The sequence below is a fragment of the Anguilla rostrata genome, chromosome 1 (assembly GCF_018555375.3).
Source record: "Anguilla rostrata isolate EN2019 chromosome 1, ASM1855537v3, whole genome shotgun sequence".
NCBI classification, from domain to species: domain Eukaryota; kingdom Metazoa; phylum Chordata; class Actinopteri; order Anguilliformes; family Anguillidae; genus Anguilla; species Anguilla rostrata.
In genome coordinates this window covers 20,091,502-20,113,871 of record NC_057933.1, presented here as the reverse complement: position 1 = coordinate 20,113,871, position 22,370 = coordinate 20,091,502, and the positions used below count along the sequence as shown (strand labels likewise).

The following is a 22,370-nucleotide window of genomic DNA, read 5'->3' as shown; positions in this document are numbered from 1 at the left end:
CTACTTGTCATATTGACTGTGTTCCTAAATGTTAGGACCATGTATTTATATTAATCTTATCACAAGTTTGTTTTGATGGCCCCATTTTAGGTGCACTCTATATCTGTTGAAAAGTCAAGTTTAAGTATTTGAGGGAAATGGTTAAGTTGGGCCACTTGAACAAATAATGAATTAAATTGGATCTCCTGTAGCTCATGTGTACCAGATACCTTATTCAGGGAAATGTAAAGAAAAACCACAGAAAAGGTCGCAGAAACCATATACCTAAGATTTTTTTTTTAAATCAGCATAATTCATATTTTTAATTCAGTCATTGGCATCAACACCGATTTAAGAGTATGGGATTCCATTTCATATCAATAGTCGTGTAATAGCCTACAATTAGTTACGTTTTTAAAGAGAACGTTGTCTTAACTTTTTCCTGAATTCAAAATTGAAAGAAAAAAAAAAAACCGAGAGGGAGGAAGAGGAATGGAGGGAGGGAGACGCGGAGGGGAGGAGATTCATTCTGGTTACAAGTTGAGAGGTAGTGAGAAGCAATTAGTGGCATGTGTGTAACTTCGCCGAAGAAAAGCACAGCGTAAACCTGAGCAAACTACCAGAGAATAACCTTAGGATAATTCAATTTAAGTGGATTTTGGAGCCTTTCGAGTCCCACTATTCACGTTTTTAATATGGAAACATTACTGCATATTTTGGAGAACCAAACCTGTTCACTATATTAAGCTAATTATTTTGTTCACAAAGGGATTTTTTTGTTTCATCATTCCAAAAAAATGTTTTTTTTAAATAGAGAATAATTAAAGTTTGGATTTAGACCGACAAAATATTTGTTGACACGTGATATTCAAACTTTGTATAACAGGAACGCATAAGTACATGTCAGCTATACAACAAAATTGTATGAACGATTTGCAAGCCACATGAATTTTATTATTTTTTCCTTCAGGTTTTGATTAGGTTTACTATCACAGCTCGCTACTGAAAGCTACATGACGATGCAGTCATTCCCTCGTCGTGGTCGCATTGAGGACTCGCGTTGAGGACGCGTCAAGTAGAAACTGAAATAGCTGCTGTAGCAGTTTTTTATTTTTCATTTTTTGGCAGGATTCCTTTTAATTGGAATTTTAAAAAACACTAGTAAATATTGCATTTCCGCTTTTGGTGGATTTAGTGCTTTAGCTACTTGCAGCCCTTGGACAACTGGATGAGAAACACGAAATGAAACTTTCTGCCAACATCATCCCGATTGTAGCTGCTCTCCTGCTTCAGTTTCCACCTGCTCAGGTACGCTGAGATTCGTGTAAATTTACATCTGTCTATGACCTTATTTTTTTCTTCCTTTGAACTGTTTGCTGCGTTCGTATTCATTTCATGCTACTTAATTAGCTTTTATTGTATTTTTAAAATATGCAGTTTTATTCATAACCCGTCCTAGTGTTCACATTGTGACCACTATAATGATGTCGACGCTATCATCATCATTATTATTATTATTATTATGCTATAGTTTTACAAACTGTTTTGGAAGACTGACGTGAAAGTAATTTAATGAATGAATGAATGAATGAGAGGAATATGATCTGGGCTATATAAATTACATCTCCAAACTCTCCTAACCCTGTGTCAGATGACTGCCGTTTAAACAATGTTCATTTGTCTCTTTATAACGTGATCCCTTTCTGAACTCGTGCCATACAGAAAAACGGTTGAGTCATTTAGTGAAACGTGACAGTGGGCTCAGCTTCAGAACTCTTACTTTTTCTCACACACTGTAACTGATCTACCGCTTTACCTTGAAAGCACTTTGCTTCAGTGTAACATTTGACTTTTGGTGATTGAAGATAACATTATTGCAAAGCAATATTCCACATTCCATGATACCATTTTATAGCCTCGGATTGTATTAGGCTAATGGCGCGATTTGTTTTATAGCACTAATTAAATGGACGAAGACAATTGGCATTCCACGACAATTAAACGATTTATTCAAAACCTTACTTCAAATTTGTTTTGAATTCAAATTTTGAATAATTTATTCCAACAACAAACTTTACTGTCATTGCTGTTTCCCTTTGTTTGTTCATAAAACAAGTTTTCCATGAGTTTGTTCTTTCATGAAAATTATTTGCATGCTTTTTGCAGATGAACTCCTGATATTTTTGGGTCTGTCACCTTTTGTGCAATTGTAATGAATTGTACCTCATTAACTTTCAAGGTATGTTTATAAGGACAATCTAAAATGGAATCTTCAAGGTTCTCAATCCTGGTAGTGCTTCATTGTTAAATTAGTTAGTAAATTCAGAGTGGCTAATTTGACCCCTTTATATGAGGTTCCCTTGCAGTCTGTTACCGTCTGCAGTTTTCTTCCCATCCCTCCCCATCACCACAGTGGCGTGACAGGGCTTAACCTTCCCAAAGTCCTCCAGCCCCCCGCCCCCTTCCGAATTAGAGAGCGCACTATGTTTTCGTTTTGTGTTACTATTGCTGTGGCGTTTGAGGAAGAGCCAGAACCTTTTGCAACATCCAGCCTTGAGAATATCCATCATGGAGCTGGCAAGGACACAGCCAGCCTCTGTGCTTTGCCTCAGCTGCGCCGGTACCGAGCCTCACCTTGGAAAGGGGAAATACGTCAGCAGTGCGTCCGCCAGCCAGTGAGAGTGACGCCTCCCATTCAAGCCCTGTGCCCACCCACCCACAACACTTGTAAGGGAAGTGCCATTGGGCCTGGCACACACATCTCGTCTGTCTGCTAGACCAAAGATCCATTCATTCAACTTTTTGGTCGGGCAAACACTGGCCGACACACTGGTGGTGCCTGCTTCTCATGTTTAATGCAAGGCGCAGCATCCCTGAACCCATTCACTTCTATTGTCTCGCAGTTATAGGGACCCTCTGCCAGCTGGGCTGATAGCAGTACAGCAGTCCCCTTGCCAGCGGGGACATGCTGAATGTAGACTGTACCATGCACAGTTTGAACCTATGCCCTCAGGAACTCAGCCATCTGTAGGTTCTTTTGGGCTTTGCATTGGGGGCTGTGATCAAAGAGATCTGCTGATGCCTTCAATGGGAGTTAGTTGGAGTGGGAGTAGCTGCTGTGTTAAGTCCAATTATTGTTCAGCTCAGAGCCCCTAAGTCAAGGCATTATTGGAACACGCTAGTCCTCAATAGCCCTGGAGTCTCTGGCAGTGGGGTGCCCTTTGGCTTCATCTTGCTGGGGTATGGTAGGCTTACATTGGCCAGGCTTCCTCAGTTTTCCTCCCAGCAGTTTGTCAGATTCTTATAAGTTAATGGTTGTTGTCAGGGAGGGGCTAACAATAACTATTCATCTAGGTCCTTGAATTGGTGGCTGTCCTGTAGTGCCCTGTCTGAATCATATGAGTGCATGTTTTATTCAGTGCTTCTTGCATAGGTACAGGTGTCATAGGCAGACTCAATGATTATTCCAGATATCTTCAGAAAATCTTCAGAAAAAAAAATCTGTTTTCAAATGTGTCAGTCTCCATTTCACTAAATGGAGATTTAAAAAACTTGCAATATCCCCATATGAGAAACACAGAGGGAGTTTTCAATGTTTGTTTATGAACTGCATGGAGTCTGCTGAGTTTTTTATTCACAAAACAGCAGTTAGAATGTTGCTTTTCCTCTTTCCTTGCGATGGGAAAGATGTGATATTTCCCTGATTATCCCACAGACGGAGGCCTTCTGCAGCCTGCCTCACTGCTCCATGGTTCTACCCAGTCGTGTCTCTTCTCATAATGACTTCAGCGTTTGTCTGTTTGCAGGGAACTCCCACCCATGACCTTGGGGACAGCCACAGTAAAAAGCAGCTCCCTATGGAAACAGCAGCTGTTTGCATTTGCATTAGACAGAGCCATTAAGATTGTGTCTGCGTAACTTGGACTGGGGTTGGTGGCTATGCTGCCTGGTAGGTCTCATGCTGTCCCTCAGCAGGGTCTGGGAAAGAGTAGACTTCCTGGGTGAGAGAGGTCTACTGAGCTATCCAGGGTTTCCTCTCATGTTCTTCTCTCCAGTGATTGGTTATTTATAAAATATCTCACAGCAGACACGGCTCCTTGTCGTTGACTGTCCTGGCCTTGTCTTCACAGCAAAGGAAAATTCTCCTGTGATGAAATTGTGCCTAGTCTACAACATCTGAGGTATACATCTTTCCTGTAACTCTGGAAACCCCCCCAATACATTTCAGAATCCAATATGATTCATGGCAGGCATGTTGCTGTCCACTTATTGTTATCTTACTCCTGTCACACGCACTTAAGTCAGGCCTCTGTTAGCTGGATGTGCGAGCTGACAGCCTGTTTAAGGGCACTTTTCTGTGTCATGGCCCTTCATTCTGTTACACAGAGGAAACAGATTTTTTGCAGAGACTGCAGGGCTTTTTGTGTGCTTCTTGAAACCTAAAACCCATGTCAGTAAATATGTCAAATGCATGACTCATTGAGATGAATTAAGCCCTAATTGTACCAATTAAGTAATCTAGTGCAAATAGAAAAAAGATCTTTGAAGTTGCTTTTATTCTTCAGAGGTCTATAGTAGCTTCAGGAAGGTAGGTTTAATCTTTTTCAAATGATGCGCAATCCATCAAAATGTAATTTGAGCTCTAAAGCAAGATGTTCTGCTTTTTTTCTTTTTTTTGTAAAACTGTCTAACTCCAGTTGTCCATGTGGAGCGTGCTCATTTGCTCTCCCTGTGCGACACGTGAGGAATAGAACAGGCCGGGGCGGTGGACGTCTGCTGTCCCACAGACAGATCATTCTTTGAGGATGCCAGATTGGAAAAGCAAACACAGGTCCTGCGGTTTAGGCATCCATTTTTAAACATTTCGCACACGCGCTTTCATCACAGAGCCCTTCTTTTCCCCTGAACCAAACATGTCACCAGACGGTGAAGACGCCTCGCCTGTGTCGTTGTCTGTCACCACCGTGGACGCAGATGCGACTGTGGTCCTCGGTTCTGTCTGTGCCGTGGAGTGGCACACAGAGAAAGCTGGACCGGGCGGCATTGTTATTGCCATCTGCAGCTGGGTGGGATTGCAGCCCAGTCTCCCAGGTTGCTTGTTGTGTTCTCTCAGAGCTGAAAAATGCACTGCCCGTGGACTTGTAAATATGTCCGTCAGGTCCTGTTTACATTGTCTGGTGTGAGAGGATGCGGTCTGTTTTCTTTTCCTTTAAGTAAAGCTTCTTCTTGGAAGCACTGTCCCGGTCACGCTTTTATTTATTCGTAGTGATGTATTTTTTATTTTATTTTTTCACTCTGAGATTCTCATGACGTCAGGGTCACGAGGCGCCCGTCCCAGAAACATGTTAAATGTGGAACGGTCAGGCCCTGCACCTGTTTGGCCTCGCGGACACTGGAAACGTCCCAGCCAGCGATCGACCTCCATTATCTCCCCGCCGCCTGGAAGGGAAGCACCTGTGTTTTCCCGCCAGAACAATGGTGGCCCGCATGAGTGTGCTGCTTCCGTTTCGGCCACAATCGCCCCAGGATGTCCCTCCCCGCGGCCGGACTGGGCTCGACAGGTGCCGCGTGTTTGTCGCTCGGACGCCGTCTTCGCTCTTCTTGGCCGTTTTCACCCCGTCCGGCTCCGTGTATTCTTAGCACTTCCTGCTCTGGGGGTAAAGGCGTCAGGGCACTGACAGCTGCTTATGAGGCCGTCGTGTGAGCGATGGCTTTATCGGCGCCGGTGTCACGTCCATGGCCATCTGTGTGTGGGGGTGAGTGAGGGAGGCGGAGAGTGGCAGTTGTGCCAAGTGACTGCAGCCTGCCTGCTAGCCTCCAGCCTTCCCAGCAGCTGCCAGATCAGAGAGGAACTACAGGGACTCCAGCCCATCTCTCCGCTGCCTTTTTCCCTCTCTCTCTTTATTTTTGTCTTTCCCCCGTCCTGTCTCTCCCCTTTCCAACGTAGGTAATTCTGGCTGTCGCTGTTTCAGAGGTTCAGAGGTTCAGAGACCAAATCGCTGTCACCCAAAGGAAGGTTGTGAAAGACGCCGCAGCTAAATGACATTGAGACAAAGTTCTCTTTAACCTATGGCTTCTTTTTGGGAAGCGTTTACATCCGTTTATTGCTGCTATTTCTCCAAAACAACTCCTCCGGGTAATACTCATCTACGTCTAAATGTAAGGTCATGTTGACAAATGGGCCTAATTTGTAAAATTCCATTTGATGACAGAGCTGGGAGAAGTCAGAAGAGAAAGAAACGAGACACTTCCCATTCTTATTTCCCGTCCTTTTTTGGGTAAAGTCTCATAACATTAAAGATGAGCAGTCAAGGTGATTCATTTCCAGAATGGTTCCTAACCTTTAAAGAAGGGAGTGGTGCAGTCAGTGTGCCCCCCTGTGCCTGAGCCTGATGTGTGAGGACATTATTCAGTACCGGTGCTTCCTTTACATCAACAGTTTAGCAAAACAATACTTGAAGCTGACCATCTGTGCAGTGCAGGCAATTACCCAGTGCTGCCGTGGAGAGGGAACTATTTATATAACCGGCAGTGCAGCAGTGAGCCAGTCAGGCAGCAAAGTAAACACCGGAGCCTTCAGGTGACAATGCAGATCCTGTGCATTCCTCCTGCACTGAGATGCCCCGCCCCCATTGCATCCCACCCGCTGAATCCTCCTCATTCACCCCTGGAGACCATCGCTCCATTTCCTACTGTGAGAGCGGCTGGCATCCTGCTCCCCTCTGTGTCACCTGCTCCGTGACTGATGATTCTTCCACACCCAGCCCCGCCTCACTCTGTGACAGAGTGTGATTTGTGGCTGCTGCCACCACTTCCCCGATGACTGTTCCAGCTGAATGTCTGTAGATTTACTGACTGTGCCAGCTGAATGTCTGTACACTTGATGTCATATGGTGTGTGGCTGTGTTGATTGGGCTTTTACCTGGGCTGGTATGGTTCCAGAGGAAAACATGACTGCAGAGTGATAGAGAAACTAGTGCAGGCGCTCCAAAACCAGAGCTGCCCTAGAGGAGGTGACATAATCAACATGGTGTCCGTGGAACAGTACTGAAAGAGCAATGTGGGCTCTGAGATCAAGGAGACAACAGCGCATAGTAACCCCCATGCCAGGCCTCTGCGGTTATCGTGGTGACTTCGACAGGGTTCCACGGTTGTCGTGGTGACAGCCCCGGTCCTGCGTAATGCCCCGTCCCAGGGGAGAGGGTGCAATTGCAATCAGGAAATATGAATTTCTCTTTCCTCGGGGAGAGAGCGGCTCTTGGACCCGCCATCTCCTGTGCGAAGCTTTAATCTCCCATCTGGTGGTAATTTAGTGTGGTTTACACAGGGAGCGCAGCGTTTACTGTAATAGGGACGACAATTAGCCGGCCCTTATCTGAGGACTCGTGTGTGTGCGTGGAGGGAAATGAGCTCTAAGAGCTAAAACAGCTCTTAACAAATTGAAATAATCCTGTCCTCTTTTTTTTTTATTTTTGCTTGCAGGTTTTAAACAGTAAAGCACTATTTCCAGAGGGGGTTTGATTACAAAAAGACGTGTTCAGCAGCTAAATCTGCCCTTCCTGGAATTAAATCGAATCCTATCAGGAGAATTTATTAGGTTTTTGGGTTTCCCCATTATGGTGAGACCAGTACTGCTGGATCAGTTGGATTCCTGCCCATTTGGGCTATATTTTATGCTGTCGTACGGGGGAAATGGCTTTTGGTGGCCTGTTATAATTTGGGTTATTTTTTCAAAAATCTTCCTTTCAGCTAATCCTTCACATTCATTGGTGCTGGTGCAGTTGGCCCTTCCTATTCCTTGGTTGGCATTGTACCTGAAGTCTGTGAATTAGTGGCTACATTTGTCATTATGTTAGTGGTTGAACTCTAAACATTATTGTTATATAGACTGCTGTGTCTTATTGTTGAATGCCTAACTGAGCATGGATAAGACGGAGGCCTATTACTGAATGTAAAGCCTAGGTATTGTTGACTGATGTGTCTTTGGATTAGGCTACAAGGCTTGAGAACTTTGTAATGTGCAGCATATATTTCTGTTGAGCCGAACTTGCTGTTTGTGTGCTCAAGCACGAGTGCATGCAAGTGCTTATTGTCCCCTATGTTGACCGTGTTCATGAAGAACGGTGCATTACTACTCTATCGTTAGGTAAAAAGGGGCTGTGTTCCCCTCTTCCGACAACAGTAACTCAGTTCATAATGCAAGGCTGAAACTGCACGATGTTCCCAGTGATGTCTACGAAGGTGCTGTAGATGTTGCCGTTCACTGAAGCCCTCTCTTCATGGTGTTGTCTAGCTTTAGTGGGGGCTGCTCCATTGCAGGGCGCTGTCTCCGTCATGCTCCATCATTGCTGGGATCTCAAGACAATCAGCAGGTGGGAGTTGCAGCTCTCTGCTGGCAGCTCCAGAGCACTGAGCCCTGGGGTGACTCACTCCCTGTCCACTCTAAAGCTCCAGCTGGACAGCGTCAAGCCAACACAGGCTCTCCGGCCATTTGAATGCCACGTACAACACAAGGCTTAGTGTTACATTCACGTCTTTAAGAAACTGGAATACAGGACATGAAGCACAGAATGGAGCACTGAAAGGAATCATGCTGGGCTCATTATTACACTCGGGCTCAGAATTGAAGGCAGCTTCATCCAGAGGCTCCGCCTCTCTTTTACTCATTGGCAACTGCCTTTTGTGGCCTCCAGAGCTAGACTGTACACACGCAAATGGACGTATGGCCTGACATGCTCCATTTCCATGAAGGTCACTGCGGTCCCCAGTGTCACACCAGGAGGGCGGTGCTATGTTCCGGTGGCACGCAACCTTGTGTGCGTCGAGAGCAGGGCGCCGGGCTCTCTACCCAGGGGCCTCCACTCCGCTCGGTTGGCGAGCTCCAGGGCCGCGATGCCGTGGCGGCACATTTCAACCCGCTCACCCTGCTCATTAACCTCACTGCAGTACCAGGGCACGCCTTGCTACCCACAGACAGAACATCCTCCTGGTCAGCTCACAGGGACCGAGCACCTCGACTTGGCCTTCTATTTCTCCCTCTTTGTGCACATCAATTGGAGCACACTGACATCTGTTTGTTTAAACTGGCCTACAGGCTGACATGTTACACGGTAGTTGTCAAAACAAATGCAGACATGTTTCAGCGATGCTCCTTTACACTTGCTGCAGATTTTACATGCGACCTTGCTGTGGGCATAAACACAGGGGCCCTTTAATAAATCATTCATTAAGGGATTTTCCGAATCAGCTGCCGTGACAGCGTAGGTGGAACGGAACAAGTCAGGGAGGGATTTGCCATGGAGACTATGTGGGTTAAAGTACCCGCACTTCTTTCCTGCTTAACTTCAGTTCGCATCCACCGCCTCCTTCTGATTAGCAATCACCGAGGCTGTTACAGAACAGTTGTTTATGAGTGTGGACGTGCGTGCACAGCAGTTCCTGACTGGCAAGCCGGAGGACGTTTAGCATGAGTACATATAAATATGCAAAGAATGCATTCAAAGTTAAAGAGATACTTATGATGGTGTTAAGTGCGGAGGCTTACGGCCGTTATGCAATGAGACGGAACAATGACTGTGAAACCGCGAACCTTATGTTCCCCGGGCTCCTCCTTTGGCCCCTTTCTTGGCTCCTACTCCCGACTTGACGGACGTGTCCTGAGATCAGCGTAAAATCTCCAACTGGCTTTTGGCCTCTCCAGCCTTGGTTAAACGCATCCTCTCGGGTTTATTAAGCCGTCATTCCGCATTACCGCCGGCCGGCCCCTGATTGGATGAGACACTTCGGCTGGGGGATGAGAGAGGCAGAGGATACATGAGAAAGACGCAAATGAGATCTGTGATGCCTCTGCCAGCAGACAGCTTCTCCCGGGGAGAGATCCCCCTCGTCAGACCTTAGCGAGATGCTATCGCGTCACCCACCCCCCGTCCTGATTTTGAAGCCTTTCACCAGGGGGGATGTTTGGGTTGGCGGTATGATTTGCACAGGCTCACAAGAGGTTTTTTATGGAGCTTTCCTGAGCCGCAGCATCTGAAAGTGAACCTTCTTTTTTTAGAAATCACAATGTTCCTCCATCTTCCCTGTGCTTTGCAGGAGATGGTGCAGATAGGCAGACATGAGCTGAATGTCTCGTCATGCTAGGTCTGGGGCTCTGACGGTACCACAGTGATGGGCTAATGGGAGAAGATGGGCACTGATTGTTCAGCCTACTAATGACACTCTTTTCAACACATCAGTCATTGTAACAATTTACTTTATCATTTAGTATGTGGCTCTATAGGTGACTTACTATATAATTATATACAGTGGCATCATTTTATATACAGTGGCATCATACATTAAATACCTGCATTATCACAGGAGCAGGAAGAACAGCAGTAACTATTTGAAAAGAATCTACATATTAACAAATTGTGTTTTACATCTGTGAATGATATATAACATTTGCTGTTAAAACAAATCAAACTCCATGCAGAACAACATTAGAATAGACAACTTTTCATCATAAAATTAGAACCTTGTGCAAAGTCAAGTTACAGAATTTTTGATAATTTAACAGTACATCGCTGCAGATGATCCAGTGGATGATGTAGGCCAATGGGCTGTTAGCTTTGTGACATCCAATAATCCAATAGAGCATTGTAAATAACAATGCATACTATTTTTATTACTTATTTAAACCAGACAATGTAGTTAAAATTGCCGTAATATTAACATTTTCAGAACATCTGTGAAAACACTGACAAGTTTGCTTATCTTGTCAGGATAGCATTATTGGCTCACACAGTGACTGGGGCTCTGGGGGTGTGCTAACTGGCGGTGCAATCTCAGTTGAGCTCATCCCACATTTCTTGTAATTAAGCATCGCTTTGATGCTGACATGCAAAAATGCTAGCTCCACACGAGAGAGCCTGTGTTTAACTAACTTGCCTGCACGCTGTTCTATCTTAATGACTGCATGTTACATTATATTAAGTGCATTCAATCCAATTTTGTGTAGGCCTATTGCACACTTATTTTTTTCAGAACATTGTTTTGGTCACATGCCATTCTGAAAGAAGTAGTCTGCTCTAACAGTTCAATGTAGTGACTAACAATGAACTGAGACTGCTTCATGACCTAATTTCAGTATTGACTCAGGACTTCTGACAAAGCATAGTGCAAGTCTACATGTCAATTAAATTAATTTTACTTGGACATTAGTACTGTCTATATTATCATTATTTCCATCACAGAAATTGTGGGCCTAGTGTAGGTTCTTATTCTGTTTAGTTAACATTGATTATGGAAGTCTGGAGCTTATTATCTCTTGTAGTCGTGTCTTGGTTATGGGTTTATAATAAAAGTGTGTAACTGCTATTTCAGATTGATCTTTAAGTAGAACATGTGATCCTACATACTCTGGGAGGGAGAGGAGGCAAGAGGGTCAGTGCAGATGGACATCACGCACAAACAGGATGTTGCCATGACATTCTCTTTTCAATTCTTCCAGCTGTCAGGCAGATTTTCATGTCCCTGATCATTATTTGAAGCGATGGAAAGCAAACAAGACTCTGGATCTCTGTACAGCTGTCCAGCTCTGTCCAGTGTCTAAGTGCCTATTCCCACTGGTGTTAATCTGGGTGGGGCAAAAAAGTGAGCTGTGCCTAGTTTATTCTATTCTTCTTTTCCCAGTGTAATAACTACATTGAATACTACAACAGATAGTTACAGTAAAATACACAAGACTGCTGTACCGTTAATTGTCAGGAATTGTTATATTCACCATATTTTCATTTAACAAGAGGCCCTAGAACAGCCTAGTGATAAATATTTTTCTATATAAATGAACATATAGTGTGTAGATGACACCAAATGGAACCATGCCTCTATAGCTACACTGTGTATCATCTAAATTATCTCCATTTGAATATGTTAACTCCAAATTAATCATTTTCTCCCTTTAAAAACAAAACTAATTTAACCATACACATTTCTCATGAGTGACACCGGAATTACATTTTTTCTCAGAAAAAATATTGTAGAGGTTACTGTAGGTTGTTCAGAGACCATTACACTGTTGGTCTGTGGTAATCTTAGAGTTAACACAGATGTGTTTCATTAATTGGTTTTGCATATCTGAAATTGCACAGAGCAAAAGGAGAGCCCACTGTCCAGGCACAGGACTGTAGCGTAGAGCACACACTCCTCTCTCTGCCCTCTAAATTTGAGTGTCCCCTCTTCATTGGAACGAGCTCTTCCTCCCACAAAATGACAGGAGGCTATTACCATCCCAGTACTTTTCCAATATGAGAAAAACAAAAAGCAAAACAAAACAAACATATGTGAGAGTGGCTTTGTGGGCACTGTGGCCTGCACTGCCCTCCTTTCAGAACCTCGGGAACCAGCCTCCTCTTTGTGATCAAGGCCTATTCATTTGGGTTCCCAGCAAACGCCACATTCTTGCAGCGTCCTGTATTTCAGGGACATCCTCATGCTAACATGGGAACTGCTACCACTTCAGATTGCCTGTGGCCGAATTCACTGGTCCTTTGACTGCCTAGCCACCGCGTTCAGTCACAATGCTCGCGGGGCTGGACGGAGGGTAAGACTGTGAGAGAGTCAGCCGGCACAAATGAAGTGGGAGCGTTTTGTTTGGCCTCTGCCTGATTGCTTCTCTTCGTCCTCGTACTCCCTGCCCCACGTCCCACAGAAGACATGATTAGCAGAGATTAGAAGTGACGTGCTTCGGCTGTGTGGGAGTGGGGAGCCTGCGTCCACAACGCCAGGCCTGCAGGCTATCTCAAAAAGCACGGGGCCAGAATTAACCCAGATTCTATCTCGATCCCTGAGCCAAAAGGAAGCTGAGGGTCTTTGGAGGTACATTTGAGCAGAAGAAAAATGAGACAAGAAGAGGAAAAAGCACTAGTTATAGTAAAATAGCTTTTCCTAAAAAATGTGCAACCAGCACCTGAACACAACTGTCTTGAATTGCGGCTCTGCATGCCTGTCCTTACAGTGCAAGATGCCTAGGTGTTGTTCCCAGCTAGCCAAGCAACATTTAAAAAAACTTTTTAGGTTTTAGAATGTTGTGGAAACATTGTGTTCTTGTGATTTTGTCAGGTTGCAAGCACATCCATTAAATGCATTTCTGGTGAAAAAAGTGTCTGAAGCCTGAACTTCATCAAAATAAAACAGAATAAACATTGTAAAAAGCACTATTGAAATTCACAGCAATCTAACTGCCAATAAACTTTTAAAATGGCATTATGTGGCCCTGGTGCTGCTGATATGACCATGCATGTGTTCTATCTAGGGATGCTGCAGATTACTCGCCCCCATCTTCCAACCCTTCTGCTACATAAACTGTGGAGCGCGCTCATAATTTCTCTCTAAGTGGGGCCCACATTGCGGTTAAACATGCATTGAATACTACAGATCTTTCACCCAACCTCAAGGCAAATAAGGAAATACTGACAGGACATATGTAGTGTGACACTTGCACTATGCAGGGGACACAGTCTGCTTAGTCACAGGCATCAGTTCAAAAGAAGATGCTACACAGACCCAAGATATGCTTACCGTAATATAAACCGGAGGGAGTGATTGTAAATACCGATGCTTACATTTATACATTCATAAAATGAAAGAATCTCGCCCTGCCTGATTGCACACGAACAAGCGCGGTCTTTTCCTGCGTTTTTGATAGGTTTTCCTGCTACGTCCTAAAATAAATAATGCCAGCTGAGTAAATTGTATCGCATTTGCAGATGTTTTAAATACACCCCTTCCCCTCTCCACTTCCATCTACCCCAGAGAGCAAGAGTGCACTCCTTTTAGAATAAGCGTTTTTAGGGCCCTGAGAAGCAAATGCCATTGGGGGGAGATTGCGACACACGGCTCTCTATGGGGGAGAAAGGGCAGCGCACGGAAGCTCAACAGCTTATCCATAATAGGGCTGGAGAGCTTTAACCCTGGAACACCTCCAGCATGTTAATTAGATGCTGAGAATGATCTGGGAGCTGGGAGCAATTTGTGGCATACAGTCCTCCCCCCTTTTGAAGATAAAAGATGACAACATTTGCTTTACCTATGTACATGCTTGTGAAAGTGCAAGGGAGGATGTAATTCCATCCGTCTTTCACTCTTTCTTTTCTCACCACACCTCTCGGAGGTGTGGCGTGTATCCGCACCCATGTGTGGGAGTGGTGCAGTAAAAGAGAGGGGCCGTGCTCCTGGAAAGCAGAGCAAGAGGACAGAGACTGGCTACGTGAGGTTCATCACACAGCTCCGCATCACTGCCAAATTTCGGGGACAGCTGGCTTCCTCGAACGTGCCTCGCCGGAGGTGCCAAGTGGCTCTGTCCCATCATGCCCAGGCTGCCACAAGCACTTGCCTGATTCGTGTTTCCGGCCTCCTTACTGAGCAGGGAAGGGCAGCCAGGACAGGTGTAGGATAGCCATGCATTGTTGGATAGCCATGTGATGGTTTTTGGTATAGCAGGCCACGCCCTAACACCAGCAGAGGCCCACATACTGGCCCACATTAGTGGCTCATACTGTGCATTACCCCAAACTTGTATTTGTGTTATTTGTAAACGCTTTTGTTTCACTCCGACTGACACAGTGTGTGGTCTTCACAACGTGCCTGTCAAAATGTTGCTGAATAAATTAGCCCTCAGGGGCTCTTGTAAGATACAAACATTTCCCAGAATTAACTTGACTCCCGAGTACCACATTTCTTGTGTATACATCTATACGAACGATTTTGCAAAGAAATTTGCTCATATCCACCTTGATAAATGAGGCCCATTGTCCCTGTCAAAATGTTGCAACATAAATTTGTTGTATATTTCATTCCATGCACTGCATGTTAGATCAGAGCCTTGTGTTTGTCCTTCCAAGCCACCTCTGCAGGACAGTGAGGTAGAGGTAACAGCTGTCATGCCCTGTGGGGGTGGGGGAGAGAGCCGTGTCACACTCAGTCCCATTGCACCCGGGCCCTGCTGTAGCTGCTCGCGTCCCACAGACCTTCTGAAAGAACGGCTGCAGATGGAGGCTCCAGACCCCGCCGCTCGTCCCAGCTGATTGGCTGCGGACCAGGGCTGCTTTTCTCATCTTTCCGAATTCTTTGGGAAAAAGCTGGCCCCAGAGAAACCACTCCCCAGGAAGGGCCCGAGAGCCGCCAGCTCCCAGCGTCTGCCCCGCCACACGCCTGCGGTCATCCCCCCCCCCCCCCCCTTACTGGGGCGGGCGGCGAGGGTCTGCTCTGCTTATCTGTGAGGAATGCTCCCGCTGAGCCGAGAGGTCGGCACGCAGACGCTCCGCCGCGCTCCGCGTCCCCGGCACACGCCCCGTCGCTTGCCCCGCGCACAGGAAGTGAGGAGGCACTTAGGGGCGGACGGGCCGAGCGCAAGCCAGGCGCCTGCCAGCCTCCCGCGCAGCCGTCCAGAGCAAAGCATTGTGGGTGCAGCTGCCACCTTATCTTAATTGGCGGGAGCGATGCCACTTCTGTCCGAACCGAAGATGGCCCGGTGCCCGTCCGCATTTTCGGCGCACCGAAACGCGACGCCGGTGACCCGCCGCCCCTGTGACACACGTCACGAGCACCTTTGTGTCCCAGACGGCCACGCAGATGCCATTGTCTGGGTGTCGGGCCGAGAGCACATTTCTGGTGTTCGGCGTAATGGCTGTTCAGCAATGCGGCTCGATAAGTATCAGAAGTCCGGAGGCGGTGTCCTGTAGAGCAGTCAGCGCTGGACCGGCGTGAGCCAAAGCTGTGTTTCTGTAGGCCGGGCTCCAGCCCGTCCTGATATAAACACCAACAGAACGGAGCGTGTCAAGACCTCTCTGCTCAGCCTGAGACTCTGCGGTCTCAGTCTTCCCTAATAGTGTCGCCACAGCAGACTGGTGGTCAGTACGTATCCACCTAAACTGGAGACGGTTAGACACGGTCTGTCCTCTTATGGAGGTGCAGGGTTTATTGTATGACGGTGCACTCAGTGTCCCTCTGGCAAGCTGCTGTGGGGCCCTTTTAAATTTTATCAAGAGGACATCTCTCCTTATGAGATCAAACTACCCCATGGCCTGTGTTTGTCCAGCTGGGTGAAAAAAGGCTCTGTTTATTCGTGCGTGTAGATGGAAATATCAAGGAGAAGGAAAAGTCATGGGTGGGAAAATAAATATCTGCAGCCTATAGCTTACGAAACGGCTTTTAACCTAAACAGTTGGACATGGAGGGAATGGAGTACATAAGTGGCCCAGCCTGGATCTGCGGCTTGTCAGAGAGGCTTTCCAGACTAATTCATGGGCCAGACAACTCCCTTCTTGTCAGATTACCTTCCATTGCAGATCCAGTTTCTGTCACAAGAGGGCAGAGCTATACTCATCCAGGACTCGCACACTATAATGAGCATTTGCCATACCCGATTAGCACTGCTAATCGAAGCTTGTCATATTTTTTATCAATAATACTTTTATTACCCCTAATCAGCTGCCTCTCTGGAATGGACAATTACAGCTGATTCAGTACTGACTTGTTGTGTCTGTGTGCTCTCTGACCTTCCTCTCACTTCTGTTCTATTGCAGAGTCTTCCTTTATCCAGTGCAAACAGGACCTCTGGAGGTAAGGAGCACCTCTTATAACATAAGACATCTGTGAGAACATTATTACATTTAAACCTCGGTGGCCCAGTGGAACCCCCCCCATACACTGCCATTGACATATTAAAGGATTAAGTTCCCAACGATAACAGCTCTGATCCCAAAAACAATAATGATGTACCCTATAACAAGCCTATCAAATCACTGACGGACTCGTTTTCAGGGGTCCGAGCACGATCGAGCAGCGGGGATGCACTCTGAGGACCAATAAAAAGGCTTTGTGATCCTCTGCCACGATCTGGAAAGCCCACACCCAGAGCTGTTTGGTGCAAGGGCAGTGTCTAATTCAATCACGCACAATATTATTGCAGAATCTTCATGACGGGGTGTGGTGTTTTTCACATTAGAAGTGGGCGCCATGTGTGTCTAGTTTGGGGAAGAGGGTCGTTTGAAGGCTGTTTTTTTCCGTGTATTATCTTCCTGTCTCAAGCTGCGGGCATTAAATCTGGAATTCACATACAGTGCATGTCCTGCGAATTGGGGTCAGTGGGGGGGTGGGGGGGCGGGGGAGCGGGGGGAGAGAAAATCAAGGACACCCATGCCTTCAGTTGGACAGATGAGGGATCCCACTCATAAGGAAGGCAGGACAACGCTTTGTTTTTACGGCCAACATCCTCTGCCCAGAGACCTAGGGTCCCTGCCCCCTCTCCCACGCCACAGCTGCGTGAGCACAGAGAGGGGCATGCTGGGAAGAGTTCTCCATGCACTAGCCGTTGCCCCGTCCTGAGCTCTAATACTTAATTCAATCAATGCAACACTTTGAAAATAATCACAATAGAGCTGAAAAAACTTTGATGTTCGCGGTTACACAAAACCGTCAGATGGTGTGGCTGTGCTAGCCCGGACGTGGTCTGTAGTGAGGGGTACTTCAGGACAGGCTGAGGTTACTTAAGGGCATTGGGCTAGGGTTACTTAGCCGAGGGATGGGGAAAAGAGTACGTGGGGATAAATGGGGAGTGGGGAACACCATCCATATAAGGCCCTCCTTACTGTACCTCCCTATTAGTCGCTGGGACCATAGAAGCCAAGTCTGAATCACACACACCATTAAAACGGGGAAATAAAGCAAAGATGTACCACTGCAGTTAGTAAGGAGTGAGATAAGAGGAAACAGATTGCAGAGAAGATGCTGACAGAAATGAGGAGGGGTTTCTGCAGTAAAGCAGAGGCTGCCCAGCTGTCTGCCCCCCCCACAACCCCATCCCCATCCACATCCTCAGCCTGGCCTCTCCTCTCCCCCCAGCCCCCCCCCAACCCCCCCTTCCCCTCGGCTTGTCTAGTTTCATAAACAGCTGTCTCAGTGCTGGGCTCCACATTATGACCCTGCGGGGTCAGAGAGCTCTCTAGGGTGTGGGGGCAGCATGGCTCCGAGCAGGTTATGTACACGGACAATCTTTCAGCGTTTGTTTTTTCCCTGTGCTGTTTGTTCGGGTCGAGGCTGTCTGTTTTTCCTTAACGTTGATGACTATCAGGACACCTCCACACATAAAATCCAGCAGTATTGGTCCTGATTACACAAACATTGTTTCTTTCCAAAAAACAAAAACAGGATACTCTCTGGCCAGATTGTGGGGCTTTTTTGGCACCGGAATGAGTTGCCAATTAGATAAGCGGCCCGAGCCCTTCGCCTGCGCAAACATAACCGCTTCTGCTCGTTTTTCATTTTTTCATAGGCTTCAGTTATGGCTCCACTTATGCTGCTACAACATCACAGAGGCTGAAGTCAGAATGTCCTGCGTATGATGGGTAGATGCATTCTTATCAGAGTCGGTGTCCACCCAATGTCCACGGCCTGGCTTTCACTGTCAGAAAAAAGCTAGTTGTGCAGTGTTGAAAGATCATATGAGACTCTGGTAATGAGGTGTGTTATAACTGTGCAATTGTGCGTTCCCCCCACCCCACGTTCGGAGAGGCCATATTTAACAAGCCATAATCCCATCATGTGGCCCAGGGTCTACGTGCAGATTTCAGTGCCGGCTGTGCCCGTCTATCCAGATCCTGCCTATAGGGAGTTAGCAGATCCGATTGGTGCTCAGAGGCTGTATGCATCCAAATGGCCCCGCCCCCCGCCCCTCTTCAAGCCAGGTAATGGGCAATACTCTGTTGTTGCAGTGATGCTGTTCCAGGAGGTGTGGGGGCGGAGCTTCTGCCGCACCATCGAGAAGCTGGTGGAGGTGGTTCATGAGTACCCTGGGGAGGTGGAGCACATCTTCAGCCCCGCCTGTGTGCCCCTGGTCCGCTGCGCTGGCTGCTGTGGCGATGAGAAGCTGGAGTGCCACCCCACTCACACCTCAAATGTGACTATGCAGGTATAACATGCCCCTCCCACCCCCCCACCCCCTTCTGCCTAAGTCACACCCTCATAATCATAGTCTGACCCTTGAAACCTGAATGACACTATGTAATTGAATATTAAACCCCAAATTCATTGCACTCACAAGAGATTCTCCCAGTAGGATTCTTAAGCTGTCAAAAATGTCTGACTTGAAAATGAATTCATGAATAAATTAATTATAATTGTAATATCATGGTAACATGAACCAATCAATCTCCAGTCTGGGTGATAGGAATAAGTGCCAGTACAAGCCAATTCTGTTCAAAACTGCTGGCATCTTATCTAGATTTCAGACTTCAGTTTGTTGAGAAATAATGTGTGTTTTGCTTTGTTTGTGTATTAAAGAAAGGGTACTAGATTCCCTATTTCTGTTAATTGCTCTCTCATTCTACCTTCTCAGTTGCTGAAAATCAAACCAGCAGGAGAGGATCAGGAATATGTTGAAATGACTTTTGTGGAGCACCAGACATGTGAATGTAGGTAAGAAGAACTCTTTTTGTTGCTGTTTACTTGTGCTTGATCTATGTGAACAATGGCAAATGCACCCTAAAAAACCTTCAATCATTATCTTGTTTTGGTTCTGAAACATTTTGTTATTTCATCATTTTCACTGGTCTGTACAGCTCTTTCATGTGTCATATGATAACATCGTACTGTTCCGATCATACTGTGATGAGTCATTTAATTATTAAATTAAATATTTTACAGACAGCTGGAAGGAAATTACTGTATATTATTGTTTTCATGAACATAACATCAATCTGTAAACTGTAAAATGTGTTTTTCCTGAAGACCAGAGACATTTACAGTAGTTTGTTATAATATTTTTTTTTCCTGTTCAAAGACCCAGAAAAGATGCACAGAAGAATGGAAGGTAAGTACTGACAAAATCAGAATATCAAAATTTGAATACCATGAAAATGACAGTAAGAACTAGCATAGAAGAATGCTACATTGCAAGTGCATACATTTGCTTCAACACACTCTTGTACAAGGATGAAGTTAATTTAAATGCCTTTATTAAATAGGTATGTCAGTAAGATTTGTTTTTAAACGTGTTAACGCCAATGCATTTCATCAAATGCCAGCCTTCATCTAGGTATAACTATCTATCCACATAGTCATCTTTATAAAATTGTCCATGAGGCAGCTACTAATGCAAATGGACAATTGTGGCATCAATATGCAAACAAGTCAAGTCGCTTAAAAAAAACTCCAGTAATGTAAGACATTTTTAAACATAATAATGACATCATAATATTATTAATGGAGCACAGACAGCCTGTGGTTGGATGTTACAAGTGACAGTAAATAGCTTTTTCCTCAACAGGCGGAGGCCAAGAGGAAGAGGTAGGAAGAGGAAGGAAAGACAGAGAATGAAAGACTGTGACAAGTAAGTGTCCAAAGATTTCCTGATCACTACTGATTTACTTCAATAAAAACAGTCTTCGTTGTTCAATAAGAATCAATAAATAACAAAAATTAAAAAAATTAAAACCATTGCTGCTCTAAAGAGATGTGCACGTAAGTGTAAACAAAGTAAAGTAATGTACACGGGACACTGTGCAAGGCACGCTGTAAAGTGTATTATATTCTGTCTTCTGTTTGCCCTCTAGGTGTCAGCCTCCTCGCAGGTAACTGTAGCCACGCCTCTGTCGCTACCTGGTTCCCTATTTATTCTCCGTTCAGCGCTAACAGCATCGACAGTCTTCTAAGCACTTTTCGGATATTGTCCACGCGCTGCGCCGGGGACACAAGCGCAAGGGTTACTGCGGTGATGCGCCCCGCTCCCGCAGGGGGACCGTGGCAACCGTAGAACCCCCGGAAAGTCACAGTCAGCAGGGCGGACGAGCCTCAAGTCACCTGACTTGACAAGGAGGAGCAGCGCAATGAAAGCCCACGCTCAAGGGTGGAGACTGATAAAGCAACCTGGAGGACTGTGATTTTTTTATTTTTATTGCTGTTGTCATTTGTTTTTATATACATTTTTTCATTGTTATTATTGTTATATTCTATTATTGTTGTTGATTCGGTCTGTCTGACCCCAGTATTTATTATTATGAATAGAGGAAGTAGAATGATATTTTAATGGTGATCAGTGTAGAGCCTTTCCATGGACTGTCTTGACATTACACGATGGGGAACAATAATGTGTAGCAATTAAGGACCTTGAAGACTGCAAGATGTTGACACCACTTCTTACCTTTCTGTGGAGAGGATGAGCAATGTCATGAGGCTTCTTTTTAGCAGCAATGGCTGACTGCTCTTTTCTTCCAGTAGCAGGAGACCTATAAATTCCCGTTTATATTTGAAAAATGGTGAGAAATAACATAAGTAAAGTAACAACAAAATGTATGAGAATAAACACAATACAAAGTTTTCTGAATTGTATTAGCTTTATATGTTGTTGAACAAACCATATGGAAAGTTAATGCAAAATTATATTGACCAATTGTTATCCTTGTTAGGAGTGATCCTTGTTAGTGCTGCTGCAGTAAGTTGGCTCCATCTAGTGGCCGTGATGTTATACTGTAACAAGTATTCACTTATTTGAAGAGTCACAAAGCAGTTACACGGATAACCGCATGTGAAAAGTGTATTATTTAAGTATTTTGATTTTGGCTTTAGGGATCACAACACAACAAAATATTAGAAATGCTAAATATGCACAAAAATAATTTAAAGACTAGACGTGGCTGAAACATGTCAAAGGAGTTTAAATGTGTCTTATTTCAGTCTATCTGTTGTACTGTTATAAGGCTACATGGTTACTTCATCTCATATTAAGTTGTTACAGATTTCAGTTAAAACAATGTGCAAAGAAATGCATCATTTAGTGTGTAATGGGTGTTCCACCTAGATGGGCAATGAAAGGAAATCTATAGGAAATTGCTTTAAGTTTTGAATGGAAAATAAGGGAATTCATTCAAGTATTCTTCATGTGCTTATCACCCGACTGTCCCCTGAATTTGGGATTTTTTACAAAGTACATAAAAAGTAATGCAACATTTCCTACATGGTGTTGCCTAGACCAGGTAGGTGGGTGTTGCCTCAAAATAACTGCTGTCCATCATGGGAGACCCTGTTGAAAGGTGAGAGTTGTGTTGTTAAATACAAAATTTAGCAGGAAATGTGTTATATGTAGTATATGTGGAAAGCTCTGTCCATAAGCCCACAGAAATAACTTTTCCCAACACTGATGGTTTTGTGCAACAGGCAGGCCATTTCTTCAAAATGGTCATCTTGGGATGTTGAAATGGAAAGTGCAAATGGATAGTTCCTTTGTACTTGCTGTATAGTACATTCCTTAGTTGGGTGTCACAAATAACACATGAATACAGAACAAGATAGGACATACATGTAACTATGTAGTCACTGAACAAGGAAAACTATAATAAAGTTTATATAATTATGTC

The 22,370-nt window shown here is 45.1% G+C and overlaps 1 protein-coding gene across 2 annotated transcripts; it reads left to right on the top strand.

The window, feature by feature from the left end:
• The first annotated feature begins 514 nt into the window (after positions 1–514).
• pgfb (placental growth factor b) lies at positions 515–21,333 on the top strand. Of its 2 annotated transcripts, none has more exons than XM_064328871.1 (7): positions 515–1,287; positions 16,545–16,581; positions 18,732–18,928; positions 19,355–19,430; positions 19,799–19,828; positions 20,285–20,347; positions 20,571–21,333. In XM_064328871.1, exons 1-6 carry the CDS (start codon positions 1,222–1,224, stop codon positions 20,332–20,334), a joined length of 456 nt encoding a protein of 151 aa, XP_064184941.1. In that variant the 5' UTR covers positions 515–1,221; the 3' UTR covers positions 20,335–20,347; positions 20,571–21,333. The 2 variants fall into 2 exon arrangements, with proteins under 2 accessions (XP_064184941.1, XP_064184933.1); XM_064328863.1 differs by having other exon boundaries at positions 516–1,287; positions 19,355–19,434.
• Positions 21,334–22,370: the final 1,037 nt, after the last annotated feature.